General features: G+C 45.8%; 3 protein-coding genes across 3 annotated transcripts in view; all 3 read left to right on the top strand.

Annotated features, from left to right (window-relative positions):
* Positions 1-404: 404 nt before the first annotated feature.
* On the top strand, positions 405-9516 carry LOC135805078 (aprataxin and PNK-like factor). The gene is made up of 12 exons (XM_065319070.1): positions 405-613; positions 1019-1090; positions 2641-2715; positions 3598-3907; positions 4560-4603; positions 4841-5030; positions 5262-5764; positions 5984-6069; positions 6430-6570; positions 7573-7634; positions 8166-8213; positions 8409-9516. The coding sequence occupies exons 1-12, from the start codon at positions 527-529 to the stop codon at positions 8630-8632; spliced, it is 1842 nt and encodes a 613-aa protein (XP_065175142.1). The 5' UTR covers positions 405-526; the 3' UTR covers positions 8633-9516.
* A 963-nt stretch (positions 9517-10479) lies between these two features.
* LOC135805077 (U6 snRNA phosphodiesterase 1-like) lies at positions 10480-16974 on the top strand. Its single transcript, XM_065319069.1, has 9 exons — positions 10480-10762; positions 11971-12041; positions 12498-12593; positions 13450-13645; positions 14254-14307; positions 14834-14873; positions 15430-15495; positions 15974-16051; positions 16409-16974. The coding sequence occupies exons 1-9, from the start codon at positions 10671-10673 to the stop codon at positions 16514-16516; spliced, it is 801 nt and encodes a 266-aa protein (XP_065175141.1). The 5' UTR covers positions 10480-10670; the 3' UTR covers positions 16517-16974.
* A 1473-nt stretch (positions 16975-18447) lies between these two features.
* LOC135805080 (lysophosphatidic acid phosphatase type 6-like) overlaps positions 18448-19720 on the top strand; it is a 23260-nt gene continuing 21987 nt past the window's right edge. The window contains exon 1 of the mRNA XM_065319072.1: positions 18448-18837. Coding sequence (XP_065175144.1) covers positions 18457-18837 — 381 coding nt within the window. The 5' untranslated portion in view covers positions 18448-18456. The remainder of the gene's footprint in view (positions 18838-19720) is intronic.

Genomic DNA, 19720 nt, shown 5'->3' with positions numbered 1-19720 from the left:
GCGGTACGATAACCCCTCTGTCGGAAGCCGTTAGAGGAGCAAGTACCGGTAGAGACACAACAGTCAGCTGTTGTAGGGCTTGTGGGAAGTTGTGATCACAGACTAGACACAGACTGTGCACATAATGACATGTGAAACATCACTGCTGAGTGTTATAATGACTCTGCAGATCTGACTACTATACAGTCTACCATGGTCTACACTGTATGCCTCTCTACATTTTTTGTTTAATTATGTTGACGTCAGCAACGCTTTCCCTGCTGACGTCAGCAAATTATGCAAAAAAAGAAAACGTCATTTTCCAACGCGCAAGTCATGTCACGACATGTCAACGACGTCACTTGGTAACTCGCGCGTTGCCACATATGCGAACTCGCTTTTTTCAAAAAGAGCTGGAGACCAGAATGAGCATCAGATCACAGTTTTGTCGAGGTGGCTACCACATCTTGCTGCTGCTCCAGAATTCCGATGTGCTTCGTGATCATTCATCACTAGCTCCTTCGCTCGTTTCTTAGAAGCAGCCACTATGTTCTGTCTGAAGCTTGCTGATGGCGGTAAAGAAATACAAGTACCGGACGGGGAGACGGTGATCGGACGTGGCTCACAGTTTGAGGTACAAAGCCATTGCATGCTATAAACTGCCAATAGTTCACACAATCATAATCAGTTCTACACACTGAGAATAATGAACTCCTATACCTATACCATGTCATGGACAAGCCATCGAATCAACTACAAGGTGCATTGTACACTTCAAGTGGATTCTGCCACGCAATGCAATCCTATAAATAATTATTGGTGTTCATGCTACACGCGTATCTTGTCATTGTGAATCTATCTGGCGTGCACATTGTGCTTTTAGAAATTAGATGTCATGTTGAACATGGCAAAGAATAGGAAAGAGTTCGATTTTTGTTTAAAAAATGCCCGAATTTGGGCTTAAAATTCAGATTGTACGGTACATGCACCATAAAATCTCTACTTGTGCTTGCTGATTGCATGCTCTGTTCCCGGTTAGATCACGGACAAGCGCGTATCTCGCTCTCACGCTAAGATTTCCTTGGAGAACGGTCTCCTCCGTATTCTTCCTGTAAGTATGCTTCTTTTTGAAGTACTCATATCACTTGCGAACCCAGTAGAGGCAGTTTTCAATTGATCGGGGAATGGAACAAACAAGGAGATGTAGAGTCCGCCCAGAATTTTTATCGCTACAGTCCATTTCAAAACTATAGACGCGTACCTAGGCAAAAACCGTTATGCCAGCATCTATACCACATAAAATCTGTGATCACTTTGTGCATAATTTTTTCCAAATTGGGCGTCTGTTATCCAATCGTTTAGAAACTATATGAGAGTAATTGTGGAGCGGACCTGAGCAATATTCCGAAAACTATTCTCAAAAAGTTCCAGCCAAATTTGAAACATTTCAAAAACCCTACGCGTCTATAGTTTTGAAATGGACTGTAGGCGCAAAACGTTGCATTCTGCTTTTTCTGGGCACAGTCCACACGATTTTCAGACTGCTTTTACTTTGAGGTACATGACCAAGGCCGTGCGGGGCGAAGTCTGATCGGCGCGAGGCCCAACTGACCCCGTTGGTCATGACTTGTGCTCATTAGGCGTCTAACATGCAAGAATGCAGTGCAGACATATTGCAGTGTCGTTCACTGTCATTCAAAAATGACTGCATACCGTATTATCTCTAATATAAGCACAGTCCTTTATTTTTTCAATGTACCTCCGCCCCGTGCTATTAATGGAGACGTTCCTTTATTGGAGACTGTTCCATTATTATTTCAACCTCATTTCAGAGGCATGTTGCCATGTCAAATTCATGTCAGACACACACATTTCAGGGTTTTTTCGCCGGTACAGATAATGAATTTACACAGTGTGCTTATAATGGAGACTGAGCACTTTATTTTTTGAATGCCGCCCCAAGGTGTTCTATTATTGGAGACTGTGCTTACTCTAGTGGTGAAACGAATATCAAAACCCAGTAGCCGAATATTCTTCGGCTTAACGAACGAACGAACGAATATTCTTTCGTTAACACAGATGATATCACACGCCCTCCTCTCAGTCATTTTATTGAATATTGTCACTATTATTAGGCATGACAAACGAAGGCGCATATTTTCCATCATTTTTAGGTCAATTTTCACAAAATCCCCAGCTGAAGTGCATGTTACACGCTAAAAAACCCAGCTTGAGACGTGATTTTCGTTCGACCGCCATAACTCCATTCCAGGACCTCGGATCGCGTTCGAGTTGCTTCGAGACGACAGCTGAGAGTTTTCTAATGCCGATAGACCTTTCGATGAAGTGATTCAGTCAAGTATTCGCGAAGTTACGGAAGTTTGAAGTCGCCCGGTAAACTCTGCATACCGGGTTAACGAATATTCGCCATGAGAAATATTCGTTCGAATCTGACAAACCGAACGAATATTCGAATATTCGGTATATTCGTTTCACCACTATATTAGAGATAATACGGTATGCTACAACGCACATTCTGCTGCTCTCAGTCTCTTACTAGTGTAGTTTACTTCTTTTTGTGTGGTGCTTGTACATGTAGTGTACATGAACTGGACCTGAGGTACGTGTTTCTTGTTTCTGTGCCATGTGCTCCATCTGCAGACTCACACAAATCCATGTTTTTATGCTCCCAACTCCGGCACCAAGCGTGAAACTCTGAAGAGAAATGAGTGGAAGGTACGCCTTCAATTTCAACCTGTATGTCTTCACTCTTTTGTCATATGACAAGATCATCCTTTCCCCGGCCCTTTGTTAGAGGCATAGCTCCTGTGCAAGTGCAGGCTGTATACTACTACATGTATATTTGCCGAAAAAATCTGGCCAATGCTGCATGGTAGTCGACTACCATGTGCAGCATTGGCCAGATTTTGTTGGCGAGTATAGTAGAGAATACTATAGATGAAAAAGAACTGGGAATGCATTCATAATCGTTTGGACACTAACGAAGAAACTTGAAGATCGCCTGGATGCATGGTATCGTCGCAAGCTCCAATATCTTATGAACATTGTCCACCCTCACCACATCTCCGACAAGAATATTATACGGAAAGACCAACCAAGCCCCCATTTCGCAAACCTGTAAAGAGCGCCACCTCCTGTGGCTGGGGCACGTTGCCCGGGAGGGACCAGGCACGGCCTCTTTCAAGGCACTGCAGTTAGCCCTCAATACTTCGGACATCGAACGCCCCCGTGGATGACCCCACAAGCGGTGGGTCGACAATGTCAAAGAAGACCTCACGCCTCTGAATGTGCCGATTCAGGAATGTTTCAATCTCGCCACCAACAAGCAACTCTGGTTAATGATCATTGACAGATGCATGATCTCTATATCATTTGTTTATGCAGGCAATATGCGACTTGTTTATATTAATATATTTGTTAGTGTTGGACGCAAATAACGGATAACTTGTAAACCTTTACTTCTTTTGTTGTCAGTTTATATTATTATTATTATGCATTCATAAGTTGAAATGATAACATGTCAACAGTGGGAACAAGCAATAGTTTCCTACCGGTATGTTACTGTATTTTTATCGTATTTGTCTCCGTGCCCACCAGAATCTAGAAGATGGGTCGGTTCTTTCACTGCTGCCGAATGATTGTGTCTTCGACATTGTGAAAGTTCCCGTTGGTAAGAATGGCGATGTCGACACTGACTCGGGTACGGACATTGATGGCGAACTGGAGCAGGCCGCTCAGCAGGCGATGGCAGAAGCGAGGGCCGAGATGAAAACGTCGCCGCCTGGAGCTAAAGATGGCGCTGCTGCTGATGCTGCCCGGTCCCCATCATCGCCAGCACACACCGCATTTGCAGACAGCAAAGTGGACGACAGTACTAGTGTGTGCACCAATGCCTCCCAAAGTTCAGGTGAGAAGCTGCAACTATATTTACTACAGCTGCTGCTGTGTTGAGCGATCACACCTTCCTTGGCGTTGTCTTGAATTTTGCAAAAGGAGGTTTAAGTGCTGTAAGATGTGACCGAGTGTTATTAAAGGCTACATTATAAGTCTCTCTCAAACAAGGACTCACAAGTTTGTTACAGTGCAGCCTCTTCTTTGGCCAACAGGCATAGAACTAGGATGGAAGGAGAAGGAAGATTACACGATGTGACTCGGAAGGAGACTAGATACAGAAGGATGACTCAGCAACTGAAAGATGGATTTAGGGTAGAGAAGGAAGTACACCTACAGCTCTAGCTAGCAAACTATGTGCGGCAGCAAAGGACAATGACAGTATTACGTCTCCAGTCACACTGCCTGGAAAGATGAATACGGGCACTATTTAGTGGTTCGGCCAGTAACTCTGAGCTCCAATGACGTGGCATAGCGTGGTCAAAGCAGCTAGCTGTCCGGAGATTGAGTATGCAGCAGGATAGCTAGAAGTGCCTGCAATACCTTGTGGTAGGAATGCTACAGTCGGTAATGGCTCGCTGCGGCAACTCACGGTGAACAGGTTTGTTTCTTCTTTTTTTTTTTTGGTCAAAAGCTAATTGATCCTGTTTTATTGTCCTTTGTTTTAGGCAAGGCATTGTCATCAGTAACTGACCTCTCCTCAACTAGCAAGGTATGCTTATGAGTTATGAGTCTGAGCATTTGTTTGTTTTCGTTTTTTTCTGTCTGTTTGTTTGTTTCGCTCTGCCGTATGAGCCATGGCTAAGGTTTATAAATTAATAGTCATTTTGCGATGTACAACTGTGTTTTTAACCGTACCCTTGAATTTCATATCAGCTTGCTTAGCAACCATGCACAACATTGTGGGCTGCTCTTGACTTTTCCTATGTATGTGTGTGTGTGTGTTCAGCAACCTGATACAGCTGCCCGCAAATCACCTGGCATGTCCTCTGCCGCTAGTCTCACCACATCCCAGACAGCTTCTTCACAGCCTCAAGCCAAGCGACAACTTCCTGGCTGGATGCTGACAGGTGCAGCGAAAACCACCGGCCGCGCCACCAGTGCATCTTCTAAGAAAACCGCTGCTGCTACATCTAAAGGTAGGACTGTTTTGCCAAATTTGCATGAGCCTGCTTTTACTAGTACTTGAGCATGCCTGTTGAATGTTGTGTAGCTCCAGCTTGTATTGCATATTTCAACTGTCTGTATGTCTGTTGCAGTTTTTTTTCAGCTTGCCCATTCTTTCTTACGATTGTTTTGAATTGCTAACATATGTACGAATCACTGGACAGTATGTTATTTTCGTCTTCCTCTGGTTTGTGTTCTATTAGTATCTTCAGCGAAGGCAGCCAGCAGTAGCACAAAGAAACTAAAAGATTACAGTGATAGTGATGGAGATGACTCTGCCAAGCCCTCTGCATCGACCAGCGGTAGCACACGCAAGCCAGCTGGACGCCAGGGAAAGCAAGCGCGTCAGAACCTGGCCGACTACAGTGACAGTGACGGTGACGGCAGTGCTCCCCCAGCAAAGGCGGCAACCCAGTCGTCCAGTCCGCGTAAGGCTGCGGCTCGTCCGACAAAGCAAGCACGTCAGAATTTAGCTGATTACAGTGACAGTGGCGGTGATGATGCTCCCGCTGCTGGTGCTGCTCCAGCAGGTGGTGCCTCAACCAGTCCCCGGAAGGCCAAACCAGTGAAGAAAAACCTTGCTGATTATAGTGATAGTGATGGTGAATCCAGGAAGCCACCTGCCCGTGTAGCAGCTCAGAAACGACCGATGAAAGACTTTAGTGACAGTGATATAAGCGAAGAAGAGCGCCAACCGCTGAAGAAAGTAAGTGCGAGCAGTCTTGAGCAGTGAAGTACATCTACACACTAGTTGTATTGTCCCACTACACGGATCCTTATCTTGTTCTTCCATGCTCTCAATGTGTCTAGTAGCACCAATTGAGATTCTCCCTGTAGTGATGGTAGAGTCGTGTTCTTGTAGTGCGGCGGCGTTAGTCACCTTCCTGACCTCTTCCTTGCACCTTGTTCACGTGATGATATGCAGAAACGTCCAGACACAGCTGCAGCATCGACTGATGCAACATCGAGTTCAACTCTACCACGGTGTCAGTACGGTTCCCAATGTTATAGGTAAGTGTTACCTGGAGGGTGCCGCTCTTGGCCCAATGTGTGTGCATGCTGCATGTTTCGGACAACTCGCCTGCATTCCACATGTTCTCCTATATGTAGGCATTGGCGGTGGGGAAGTGAAGTTGTAATGTTTGTGCTCCGATATCTCTACGTCCCTGAAATAGGTGCTGTGTTGACTGTACATGTAGTTGTGTGGTGATGCCAGCAGCTGGGCGTGCATCCTTTGATGACCGTGTGGTGCACAGTCGTACTTCCTTTGTAAGATATAAATGCCATGGTTGTATCACGTACATACATGTAGTGCATGGCACAATTCATTGTGTGTGTGCGTGTGCATCGTACGTGAATTTCACTTCACAGGAAGAACCCACAGCATTTCCGTGAGTACTCGCATCCGGACAAGGATGATGACGCATCCGGTGATGACAGTGCAGCTGCCACTGCAGCTGCCAGTGTTCCAGCTAGCCTGCCGGAGTGTCCATTTGGACAACTATGTTACAGGTACGTCCATTTGCTTCACATTCCTCATGCACACTGCATACAGTAGTTAGCATATCTGCTGGAGGTAGGACGATAACATTAATTTTCTAGCCTCAATAGTTACAAAGGCATGATTCCGTATGTGCATGATACTGCTGATTGAGTGGCCTTGGTGACAGTAGTAGGCGTATTGCGCAATAACTTAGTTTGTACCACCGATACCCCACACAGCTACCTGGGGTTGGTTGTCTGGGGTGTTTAGCAGTGCATTGCTGATCCCAGCGTACGCACATACATTACTCATACCTTCCATAGTTGGCAATGTGCAATGGGCTTATATGCTCTATGATTTATTGAATCGTGTTTGACCTCACAGGCTTTAACCCTTTAAGAGCCACAGGAAAATTTCAAAATTCTGCATTTTTTCGTGTTCCTTGGACCATAGCTTCAGTTCTACTCACTCAATCCTCACAATCTATGGCTTCCTGGAAAGGTCTCCACGAGAGGAAGAGAATGAGGTTGATCATGATAGCCAGCACACCGTCTATCCAGCGCTAGATCGCAGCGACAGTACGAAAAATGCCCCAAATGCGTCTAATTGCGTCCCGCTCCAGATATTTCATTTTACTCGATCGTGGAGTTCCCATTTTTTCGCTGTGTACTCTTGACAATATCAACAGTGAAACCCGTGCAAATTCGAGTAAACCAGCGTGACGAAAAGTCTCAAAATTCTCAACACTAAAGTCGCACTGCGCGCTTTTGAAATTGCCGCGATCGCGGCTCAACTTACGAGTAATTTTTCTCAGGAACCGTTGCTCGCAGCGCTTCGTGGATTGTTTCTCCCGACAGGTGAGAGTTTTCTCTTCGCCCTGGATATTTCTATCACTGAATTTGAGCAAGATTGGACTGAGTTACGATCTTTTGAAGTTTTGCACTTGAATGCGTCGTTTACGACGCATTCAAGTATGGGGCGGCTCTTAAAGGGTTAACACACTGATGCTGCGTTTATGATTATCTCTGCAGGAAAAATCCAAAGCACAAGCAAATGTTTGCCCACAATCTTCCAGGACCCCAGTCAGGCTCTGGTAAGGATCAAGAAGTTGCTGTTGGTTCGGGTTGCAGTACGCACAGCATTTTCTTTTCTCTTTATGGATGTCAACATCTTATATGCACGTACCAGTTGCTGTACTTCCAAAGCATGCATGATGTCAGTTCCGTTCGAGTGTCAGCATGTTAGCACGGGTTTGCCTGTGGTCGGCCGAACACCACCTGGGCTGGGCTACGTCAACTTGGCCTAGGTGTATTCCTCCACTCTGGCAGTTCACTTTGAAATTCAATAACTCATTCACGTCCAGATTGCCACCAATGGTTGTTTTGTATACTTGTACGATTTTTCATATTTTGTTCACTGTGATGTGTGTACGTTTAGAAGCACATCTGTGACCACATCCAGCATTGTCACTGCAGTTGGGTGAGCTGCTAACAAACAGGCAATGACTACAAGGCTATTGTTGGTCAAGTGTCGTGACAGCCTGTATGGCGCTCTGTGTATCAACTATCGTACCATGATGTTTTACTAATGAATTTATGATCCCTTCTGATGGTCATTGATGCAGATGATGATGGTGTCCGTCGCTCACGCAGGAAGAGGACACGCAGAAAAAGTGAGTTGATTTCGTCTGTGTCCGGCCAGCCTTTCTCTTTGTGTGCTATCTCTTGCTTCCAGTGAGGGGTATAAAAGTTTTTTTCTGAAAACTGTATGCTGATGAACTGCAGTATTGTGACCATGCGGGGTGTTCCTAGTGTACTCACAGCTGTTTGCCTGCTTGCCTCTTCTACCCCTGCCTCTGTGCGCGCAGTGACCAGCTTGCTGGCAGGAGACAGCGATGATGATGGAGAGCCAAACGCGTACGATCACAACGACTCGTTCCTGGACGATTCTGATGACAGCGATGCCAGCTCACTATCCCCGTCTGACTCTGATGACACTGATTTCAACCCCGGCAGTGATTCTGACCTAGGAGAGCTGGTGTCTGAGGCCAAAGGCTTTCTACGCAATAAGAAAATGCACAAGCCAACCTGATCATCTTGCAGCCAGGTGCGCCACAGACATGAGCGGACAGGTGTGTCTGTCTGTATGCGTGTGTGTTTGTGTGTTTGTTTGTCTGTCTGTCTGTTGTTTAGTGACCGTGTCACTCAATTGCTTGTGTTGCTTCACCTGATGCGATCCATACCATTTAAACCAGAACCAATAGTTTTACTAGTCGCATTACCAGCTTATTATCCATACCTCTCCTTTCTGATTGTATGGAATAAGAAGCGTCGAGTGGAGGTGTAAATAAATAGCATTAATTCGTGTAGGATGTACAGCATTCACACGAAAACCGATCCACGTATACATTGTGTGGTCTTACTGCAAAGACATATTTGGTGGTATGCTGATGATTATCTAGTTGCTTATTCACATGACTTACATTGTAAGTAGTTTTACTGGGCAGCTGGTCTGCCTTGCAGATTTTTACTTGAAGTAGCTTTAATGATATTTTTACATCTCCAACCTTTTTGTGATGTGAGGTATGGTGTACGTGTGTCCTCGTTCCACATTAATTTTAATTTGCATGTGCTGTTGTTGCCCAGTGCCATTGCCATTGCCATTGCCACTGGCCCTGTTTATAACTGCGGGCTAGTCCTTCTTGCTATGTAAGCGAAATTAGTCGCAGCTGGTATCCTTTCTTCGGAGCATTGTAACGTCATTATGCTGTTGTTAAAAAAAATCTTGGTAGACTGCAGCAACGTACTGGCCTACTTTGCAAGCCCGTCACATTGTATTATGCTTTCTCCTGGGCAGCCTATCAGTACTTGTAGTACTGTATGATTGTACTAGTTAATACACCTGTGCAATTAGTATTATTACAAGTTTACATGTATATTAAATGTATTTTAAAAATTCGACGCTGGCTTCATGCACCGGTACTTTTACTGCTGGCAATCATCATGCTCTCTCGATGGCTGCCATAGAGTGCATGGTTCTGTGAACGTTCCCCAGTCAGCAGGGGGGGGGGGGGGGGGTTGGAACCGGCACAGCCAAACCCACACCAATAATTTTATCTTGTGATTTTTGCAGCACTAAAATATGGGCTATTTGGGTCCTTACCAATTTTCCAAAAGAATTCCTGGGGGACAGCCCCCGCACCCTCACCTTTTATATGGCCGTACCAATGTCAAAAGCATGTCGAATACCTTCCGACGCCCCTGGTCACTTGGTCAGTGACAGGCGCGTGCTCGGCGATGGACACAGGGGGCACGTGCACCCCCCAAAAATTTTCAATCTGGGTAATTGCAATTGTAATGTATGCAAATATGCTCTAAAATTCAAGAAAGGTTGCAAACAAATTGCAGAAAATTGCCGGGGGGGGGGCTCCCCTCGGCTCCCGTGCACCCCCCTAGTTGGGGGGCCGAGCACGCCCCTGAGTGAGAGATTGTATCGTTTCCTTGAGTCGTGGTGATACTTTGCCAAGTTTTTGGCTTCGGATTGCGCTTGTGGTATTTTGAAGCTGGCAACTATCTCTTTATGCATTCTGCAGAACTCATGCCCCTCCCCTTCCCGTCTAGTGTCTACAAATAGAGCCCCCCCCCCCCCCTACCGGGCTTGTAGTATCAACCATGTACCAGGGAGTAGTAAAATACTGTATTTTACTACTACAATTGTAGTAGGCCTGGTACGTGGTAGATCTACATGGTACCAAGAGTACATAACCCCGGGGGGGTTATGTACTCTTGATGGTACCAGGGAGTCGTAAAATACATTTTACGACTCCCTGATGGTACCAATGAATTATTATTATTTTGATGTAGCGGCATATGCATGAAAATTTGAATGTTCAAAAAAATGGGAACAGATGTCATTAAATTTTAATTTTATCAGTTATCTGCCATTTCGTCCTTTAGTCGTTGTTGAGATTTTCAGGGCCGGGCGGGGTAAAGAGAATCAATGGCAATGTGCTTTTCCCACAGGCCAGGCATTCTCGTATCCAGGACGAGCTGACTGTGCCCAACAGGACGTCATCTGTTAGAAAATTTGGAGGAAAGTCATTTCCAATTTCTTACTTGTTTCTCACTCAATGTCATTGGTGAGTTATTCTTCTGACAGCAGCTCGTGCTCTGAGTCCGAAGGGGGCGAGCCAGCTCGACCTCCTGCTAAGAAAGTCTGCAGGTGAGTGAATACAATCCGGGCACGTGGACAAATTGCGGTCCTAGACTCCTAGTTTACCAATTTGAATTGAACGTATTGCAAACAGTTGAAACTAGGGGTGAAAACAGTGCATCGTTAAACCTGTGGGTGTGCCTTGCTACTACCGAGTGAGATACTTCGTGCATGTGCTAGTAGTCGAAAAGGAAAGGTAGCAGAAAGACTACACTAAGTGTGTCTTACATCAAAGCTCGTACTCACTCTTCAGTCTTCACTCTACGATTCGAATATATTTCAGCTCATATATACCCACCAGTGTAGAGTGTGGAAAAAGTTGATAGCCCTCATCCCACAGACACAGGTCACTAAATGCTGCAAAGACGTACTGGAGTTCACTCGCGAAACCATAACATGGCATATGGGAGGACATGTCCATGTACCCAACTCCCAAGCAAGCTTCATGTTACTTAGTATCCAGCGAATACTCAGCTCGCCAACCCGATGTACTCGTCTCACTCCTACTTGAAACATACACATAAGAATTGCTTTCTTCTCAAAGTATCTGCTTTGAATATTCGAGGTTCCGCACTACTCAATTACGTTAGTAAAATCCGTAGTCGATCTACGGAAAGTCTTTACATACACTGCATGTGGGTCTGTGTTCCGCCATACGGAGTTTTCGAATCACGTAGCTACCCTTGGCAACTCCGGACGTGAAAGTATGCAACCCACACACACACATAGAGAGAGAGAGAGTCGTGAATTTATACAACAACCCACTTACGGAGCACATCCGTTAGTAGAGCCCCATGTCCGTACTCTACGTAGACAACTTTCCGTAAGTGGACTGCAAACGCGCGAATTAATTCACTGGTTTTCCCCGCCCACTTAAGTGAAAATGCTCAACTTTACGTGGCGCGGAACCTCTCTATCGTGAGAGTTCCACTACCGGGTATTTCATACACTTATGAGCTGTATCCAATCTGTCACCAAACCGGATCTTCGGAAAGGACTTGTTATGAGATATGGGCAGCAGAAGTGAGCTGAATTTCCTGCCCCCAAGACATATTTGATAGACAACCACCGGCACTGATTTTGGACTGATCCTGATACATGTACAAAGCAATCCATCTACATGTCATGTATATGGATTGCTTTGTTTGGGTTTTTGCTGCTGGTTTTGCTGACAACATAAAGCATCGCCAACAATCTCCGCCTTTGCCTCTTTGCAGGGCAAGCACATCTACAGGAGAAGCACCACTTCCTCTCCCATCTGGCCTCTTGGAATGTTTTAATCAGACAGGTAGGATTCTGACTATTGGAAGTGCATGGTGTGCAAGATGACTGGACTTATGTGTAGGGACTCTGGGAGGCTTTTTCAAAGTGTTTTTACATGTACAATGTAGTGCCCACGGGGTCTGCGAATGAATGAGTGAATGAATACCAATTCACTGTATTCAGTTTGAGAAGACCGGACTGTTCTTCACTATGCCCTATATTCATTCATTCATACCGGTATTCTCTTTGACGGATTCTCCAACAGTATTGAATGGATATTTATCGGGGGAGTACCCTGGATGGGCGGATGGGAGAAAAGGAAAGCAAGTGAAGAGAGCTGAGGGAACTAGGAAGTTGAACGTAGCAGAAATACCGGTCAAGGTAAACCACCGGTAAAATACAATGTAACATGGAAAAATGTGGTATTATGAAATGGTGCACTGACTTCAATAATGTATTATTTTGCTTCCCCTTCTGCCAGCTCACAGTGACAATCCGCAGAAGCATGGCGGTCGTCAGCGCTCTTTTCCACACACAAAAGGCAACTGGGCAACATTTGTGTACATTCCGTGTACAGGTAGGCATCTCAGCTCCTTCCACGGTGCTGATTAGTTTGTTAGTTTTTGTTATTTTTCACTCCGTGTTGGGTTGGTATACACCATGGCGCATTGGTGCCGATTTGGTGGCAATTGAAATCCGGACTGAGATATACCTGTCCACTTGCAGTGCCGCTGACCGGTTTTGATTATCTCATATTATGTATATGGGTGCGAGGCCTCATGGCCGTATGCACTCTGAGTGTGTAATAACTGTGTATAGGTCCGGAATTCACTTGCCACAACTGTAGAATCATGGTCATTTTTACCCTCAGCTTGTGCTCAGAAACTGCCGAATGAATTTATTTGTATGCTACTATTTTCAGAGTAGAACTTTTTCACCGTCAGGCTTCCACCTATCACGTGACCTATGCCATTAGTCACTTGCACTGGATACATGTTGAGAATGTGATGCGGGTGGGTCTGCGAGAGGCTACATGTATATGCACATACATGATTCTCTGTGATAAATGGTGAGGTTGCCTAGCATGCTGTTGCAATCGCTGTTTCTCAGAGAACAGAGTGAAAATCACCGTCACAAATATGTCATGTTGTCGAGATGATAGATTAGAGTTATTCTCAGTGATACCCCCTCGTTTTCAAATTATCAATCCCACTTTGTCTCTCTGTCTCTGTTTCTGTCTCTCTGTCTGTCTGTCTGTCTGTCTCTCTCTCTCTCTCTCTCTCTCTCTCTTTCTCTCTCTCTCTCTCTCTCTCTCTCTCTCTCTCTCTCTCTCTCTCTCTCTCTCTCTCTCTCTCTCTTCCCCAGCCTCCTCCTTATTTCTCTCCTGGTTACATTCTTTGTGTGTGTTTGATGGTGGTGGTTTGTGCTTATAGATGAGTTCGCGTCATGGTTAGAACCAGTAGCCCCCAAGCTATTCGGCTATGTTGGCGAAAAGAGAGGCTCGAAGCCGTTCACAAGCAACATTAACGATGGACTTCACCTGAGTCTGTCAAGAGTCGTCCCCATACCACATCATCTGATCAAACCGCTGACAGCAGAGTTGGGGCAACGACTAAACATATTCCAAAGGTACGCCTTGTTGAGTACTCCCGGTAGACTGCTTTAGTTCAATAGTTTTACCAAAGAACCAAACAGCGGGAAACACACGACACTGCAAAAAGATGGATAAATTAAAATTCAAAGAATCGCGCGAAACGAAAGCATAACGGTAACCAAATAATACATGTAATAATAATAATAATAATTTATGTAGAAAGGAAAGGAACATATGGATACGAGTTCAGAGTAACTGTCTACTACTGTAACTAGATACTATAGTATACAGTCGGAAAGTGCAACAACTAGGCACAAAACTGATAGTGTACTGAGACATTCGACAACCTGACACCAAGTCCACACTGGATTATAAATAATGAACAATCTTGGACAATGCCGAAAAGTTCGACGCTTGACCCATGACACAGTTATGGTGGTCAAAAGCAAGATGTTCAGTTTTTTTCTCAACGGACGGCAGGGTATCGGCTAACTGTACAAAATATTCCTGGGGCACCATCAACTACCCGATGTGCTTAGGAATCTGCAGTGGATGTTTCATGGAGCTGTATCAACCTGGAAATGTCCGTGTGGGTTGTCATGCTGATCATGGCGGGCTATCTGGTGCATTGTTCTGTGTGCAGGTTTCACTGCCAAGTGGCGAAGCCACGGGTATACTGCAATGATGAGAAGACACGGTGAGCTTCCTTTGTTTGAGTTCGGCTGTCGGTTCACGTGGGTGTAAATGCAGTACACTCATACCTGGTTTATGCGGGCGGTCCGGGACCGGGCACTGCCCGTAACATCAAATCACATACAATTTCATGGGGAAAGGCCATAAATATAGCATGTGACGTCACTGTTTCCACAAAAAGTGACAAGAGAGTACATGTAGTAATATTTCCACTGAAACTCGCCCAAAGGGTACCCGGCAGACCGAAGTGCCTGTAACTTCGGGGTCCGGATAACCGAGGCATGAGTACGAGTGTATGTCCTCTGTTCAGGGATGTGGTGGATGTGATCATCCCTTTGCAGTTATGTGATGCAATGTACTTGGTTTCTCTGTAGCTCATTGTTAGCTGTAGCAGTGACAAAGCTAATGACTTTGTGATCCATGTCTTATTTGAAAGTCATGATTGTACATACTGAACACTTCCACGTCATGACGTGCACGCACACAATCTCACTCTTTGCTCTGTCATATTCATCTTTTTTTGCCTCAAGGTCGTTCCTCAGTCTGAGTGTGGTACACGGTCAGGAAAAGGTGTGTAGAAGTGTGCCACTGATATGTATATTATGATTATCATGACAAGAATCGCAGTGATGACCTCCTCAGCTTTGCATTTGAGCACACAACCAAGTGTTTCAATGACTATGGCCTCGCTGCACCTTGCTCTGGTTTATTCATGTCCCAACTGTCATAAACTTGATAACGATGCTCAGTGCTGTCCATCTGGTCTTATGAAAATCTAGTCATGGGTGACCCCTGTGTTCTAATCTAACAAACAGAGGAACTTCAATGGCAATGTTGGCATGGCAGTGAGATGAAAAGCTCTGCACACATAATCTCTGGTGAATGGTTGACTACTATTATGTAGTACTAGCTTCACTTGAATGGTGCCAACTATGAAGTAATGCCATCATGTTGTATGCACATGCAGTACGAATGTCCTTCTGTGGAATGCACACCAGGCTTCGACACCTACAAGTACGCATAGTGGGCACATGGCATTGATTCTTCTCTTTTCTTTGGAAGGCACATTATGCTTCGGCTCATACTTTGTGGCGGACCCATTGCTTGCTGTTGTGTGTTTGCTCAGCTCAAGCTGCTTCTTGGCATCGTCGATGAGGTGTTCGTGGAATTTGGATTGCCCAAGTTTTACAAGGTACGCCTGATCTTGTCTTGCGTGGTCTGCTTGACGTAGATGCTCTCATATGAACCCTGACAGAGGCAGGATGGTACAACAGTCTTGATTCTACACCTAGCTGGTTTGTGAACCTGTCCGCTCGCTGCTTGCATGTAGACGGGACCGGCGTTATTTTTCTTCAGCAGCGCTTCTTGTGTGAGCGGTAGAGCTTTCTAATACAGAAGTCTCGATGTTGTCCAAGGATCGCTTAGCCATTAGCATGAAACTCAGAAAACTTATTGTTCTAACTTCTGTGTTTGCCCTGATCAGTGATGTGATGATCGGATGTCTCTTAGTTAATACGGGCGGAGAAGCACTTCTTTTGCATGGACACAGTTTCATCACTAATTGGCCGGCACCGGGTGTTGCTGTATGCCCGTATGGGATTTTTAAATTGACGCATTATATTATACTCTGTACTAGTCTGTATCCTGTGTGTTTCTTGTGTATGTTCTAGGAGGCCAGTTTCCATGTCAGCATAGGGTGGACACTAGGAGAGCTCTCACCTTTGACTCTCAAGGAAGAGCACGACTTGGTAAGAACTGGGAGATGTGTATGCTGGTTTCTGACTGGTGGCTGATGGTACAAGAAGTAGAATGATGTACTTGTAGGTGTACTGGGTACATGGCTTAGTTGTGTACCACCATCAGAGCAAACACGGTCTGCGCTCTGAATGCAGAGTCTTCTTCAACGTTCCTGCTCTGCCTTGTTGAAAGCTGCTGTGCTGTGCTGTGCTGTGCTGTGCTGTGCTGTTGGAGAAATCATGCTCCTAGACTCCTGTGCCTGCAGTATGCTCACACAGATGCTTTGATGTGTGTGTGTGTGTGTGTGTGTGTGTGTGTGTGTGTGTGTGTGTGTGTGTGTGTGTGTGTGTGTGCATTGTGCCATGCAGCACTCTTTGTTGCAGTCACGGACCTCATGTGCTCCACCTCCACTTACGGTTGACGGCGTGGTTTGCAAGACGGGGAACAAGCTGCACAGATTTCCTCTTTCTGGATGACAATGATGTCTACCATGGTCTACTTCACCAATATAATATTGTTTACTGAATGCCAGTACTGTACACTTTCCAATTCAGTATTGCCGTTTCCAATCTCTGCGCCATCACATGGCTACTTCTGCAATAGGACGTGCTTCGTGCTCATCGTTCTTCTTGCCAGTCCTAGCAGGTTCTGTTCTAGATGTGCTGCCTGCCTGCAAAGGACTTAGGTCAGCGCTGTTCTAGAGATCTTCATCTAGTTTTTTAAACGAATAAGTACTAGTTTTAAACTCGTTTTCGTCAAACACAATTTAACCCTATAGGCCTAGTGTATAAAAGCCTGGAATACACTCCTCAAGAGACCGTACCCAATGTAGAACGTTTGCTTCTCAGTTATGCTTACGAACATCATCATTCTGTTCTGGTTTCACCTGCGCTGTGCGGATATTCCCATGGATCCGATATAATGTGTTGTGCTACTTTGTTCAGGGTGTGTGTGCGTGCGTACGTGTGTGTGTGTGTGTGTGTGTGTGTGTGTGTGTGTGTGTTATTCTCCTTGTTTCTTTTTTCTCGCTGTTGTCTCCCGCTTCTGGGAGCGACGTGGCCATTTTGTGGCAGTTGTACATAGTAGTAGTAGTAGTGTGTGTGTGTGTGTGTGTGTGTGTGTGTGTGTGTGTGTGTGTGTGTGTGTGTGTTTTACTCTTGCACTGTACATGTAGTAGGAGTAGCATTGCTCAGTAGTTACAGTTGTAACTCTGTGTTCCAGAGTGTGAGCAGCTTGATTCACCTGCCTATTTCGTGTCTCTTGGGCACAAATGAGGTCTTCCAGAGCACCACAATCTGCTCGCATACCTGCCAAATATCCCGATTTTTTCGGTATTATCCCGCATTTTTGGATAAACTCCCGCGATCTCGAAATCCCTGTCGATTATCCCGAAAATCACCGTACATGAAACTTAGTCTTGATGTTCTCGAAGCACTTCAAGTGACTTGTCTACAATAGTTCTCCTTTAAATTATGGCTTTAATAATGCTAGCAGGATTTTTTATATTTGTACAGTAGATCCTAGGCTATGATCCATGCCCATGGACGAAATTTACAACCGCACGAGCGCAGCGCGAGCATGCATTAGCAACGGGCATGTGGATCTACCGGTGCCGTCCAACTGAAAAAGGGAGAATCCCAGATTTGAGACCACACCTTTCCACGTGTTGCACGTGGAGATTTCTGATCCGTTTGAGTTTTGATCACATGCACAGTACACGATGTCGACAAGTAGTTTTGTCAGTTTTGACTGTGACTGATGGAGATAAAAATAATGCTTGCTGATCGATGGTGCACCATGTCAGCTCATTTGTCCACAATAGTGCTGGCATTGCTGTTTTTATTGGTAGCAAATGAATGTCCTCTGACGAAATTGCATAACATTGTGCTGTCTGAGGACCGTAACGTGACAGGAGTGACTGTTTGACAATTTCATGTGAGTCAGTTCGTACTGAAACGTTTCCAGTTTCGGATAAAACACCCCATGAATAGATCGAGCCGTCTGCTCACGCCCGGTCGGTAGCTAGCAAGCTGGTACACTGTACTCATATCAGTTTTGAGTCTCGGCTCCCCTCTAGCTCTGCGAGACAATCATCAATCCAGACTAGTAACTAACACTTACTAATTACTTGGAATTGGAACGGCTTGGACAAGCTCGAGCAGCAGCACAGCAGTGTTAATTAATCCGACGGTCTTGAAGTGAGTCACTGATCTAGCAACCAGCTAAGTGCGTCACTGGTCCGCATCCACAACCTGGCACAGCCTGATCGAGACACAGTCCATTGTGGATTCTACCAGGAATTTGTTGAGCCGCAGTGTTGGTAGGACCAGCAGTATAGTAGAGCGAGCAACGTTACAGTGTAACCTTAGTTGTAGCAATAGTACATGTAGTAGTTCAATCAGCTAGCAACCTGAACATGTTTCTGAATTCCCGCATTACTGGAACTGTAGTCGCCGGTGGCGTGGCGGCAGGGAGTGCGCTATGGTGGTGGCGTGGCTCCCAAGAAGGATCGGAGCTGCACTTGGGTAGCAGTGGTGGCAGCAGCACCGGCGGCGGTATTGGACGGGGACTAAAGCTGCTCTCTGCACATGTCGTATTCAGGCACGGCGCCAGAACTCCCATCCGCCCATGGCTGCCAGAGCTGATGCAGCCAGGTGAGGCGACCATCGACTGGGCGAATACAGTGCCGGCTGAGGAAGATCGGGACGCCCGCATTCCCGTGTACATCCGCGATGTCTCTGTGGATGGAGCTGAGCCGGTACCGCTCCGCTGGGGGAAGTCAACGTGGAGAATATCGGTGAGTTTCCTGCAGTATCAACAATACTCACTTGCTGCGCTGCCATATTTTTCGGATCGGCCGATTGCCCACACTCACAGGCTTAGTGACTGGTTTAAAAAGTTGCACCCCCTCCCCCTTGCACTCTCTTGCAGGTGAAAAGCACATTCGAATCTGAATTTGTATTTGTCTTTCTTTACATGTACCGTAAAGTACCGCCAGAGCGCCCCACCATCTCATCCTTTCGTGGTCGTATTGTGGAGGTGGTCTGCTGTCTGTAGGTCATACGACATGAACCGTGTACACATACTGCACGTTTTGCAGTCAATCCGTACCTTCAAGAGGACACAAGCTCCACACAAAAACATGCCAAGTGTGACCTTAGTACACGACGATTCTTACATCGTACAAACTTCGTTGCACTCTGCCATATGATTTTCCTTCCTCTGGCAGTAAAATCAAGGTGGGGCGCTCTCGCGAGACGGGGCGCTCTGGCGGTACTTTACGGTACTAACAAAAGGCATTTTCAGTGGGTATACCCAAGAACGGCCAGGCTAGAATTTCACCAATTTTTAAGAACGGTCTAGGCTGGATTTTTCAGATAAGAACGGAAACCGTAATGTACACTATAATTTATACTCAGACATATACTGACTCTGCATAAAATGTATGTGCAAGACTGTACCATCGAGTAAGAATGAAACTGCTGTGTTCGCTAAAAATAAGAACGGGCTAGGCTAGAACCCTGACCCCTGACCCCTGACCCCCCCCCCCCCCCCCAGTTCTTCGGCGCCCGACAGTACTGTAGTTGGGCCATAGGCCACGGCAGGGTTTTTTGGCTGGTTATTCAGAAATGAAGATGCAGCTTATACCTGGGAGAATATGGTTACCATACAGTGGTGAC

Source organism: Sycon ciliatum, chromosome 1 (assembly GCF_964019385.1).
Source record: "Sycon ciliatum chromosome 1, ocSycCili1.1, whole genome shotgun sequence".
Taxonomy (NCBI): Eukaryota; Metazoa; Porifera; class Calcarea; order Leucosolenida; family Sycettidae; genus Sycon; species Sycon ciliatum.
Note: the sequence above shows the minus strand (reverse complement) of the source record. Positions and strands in the feature narration are given on the sequence as shown.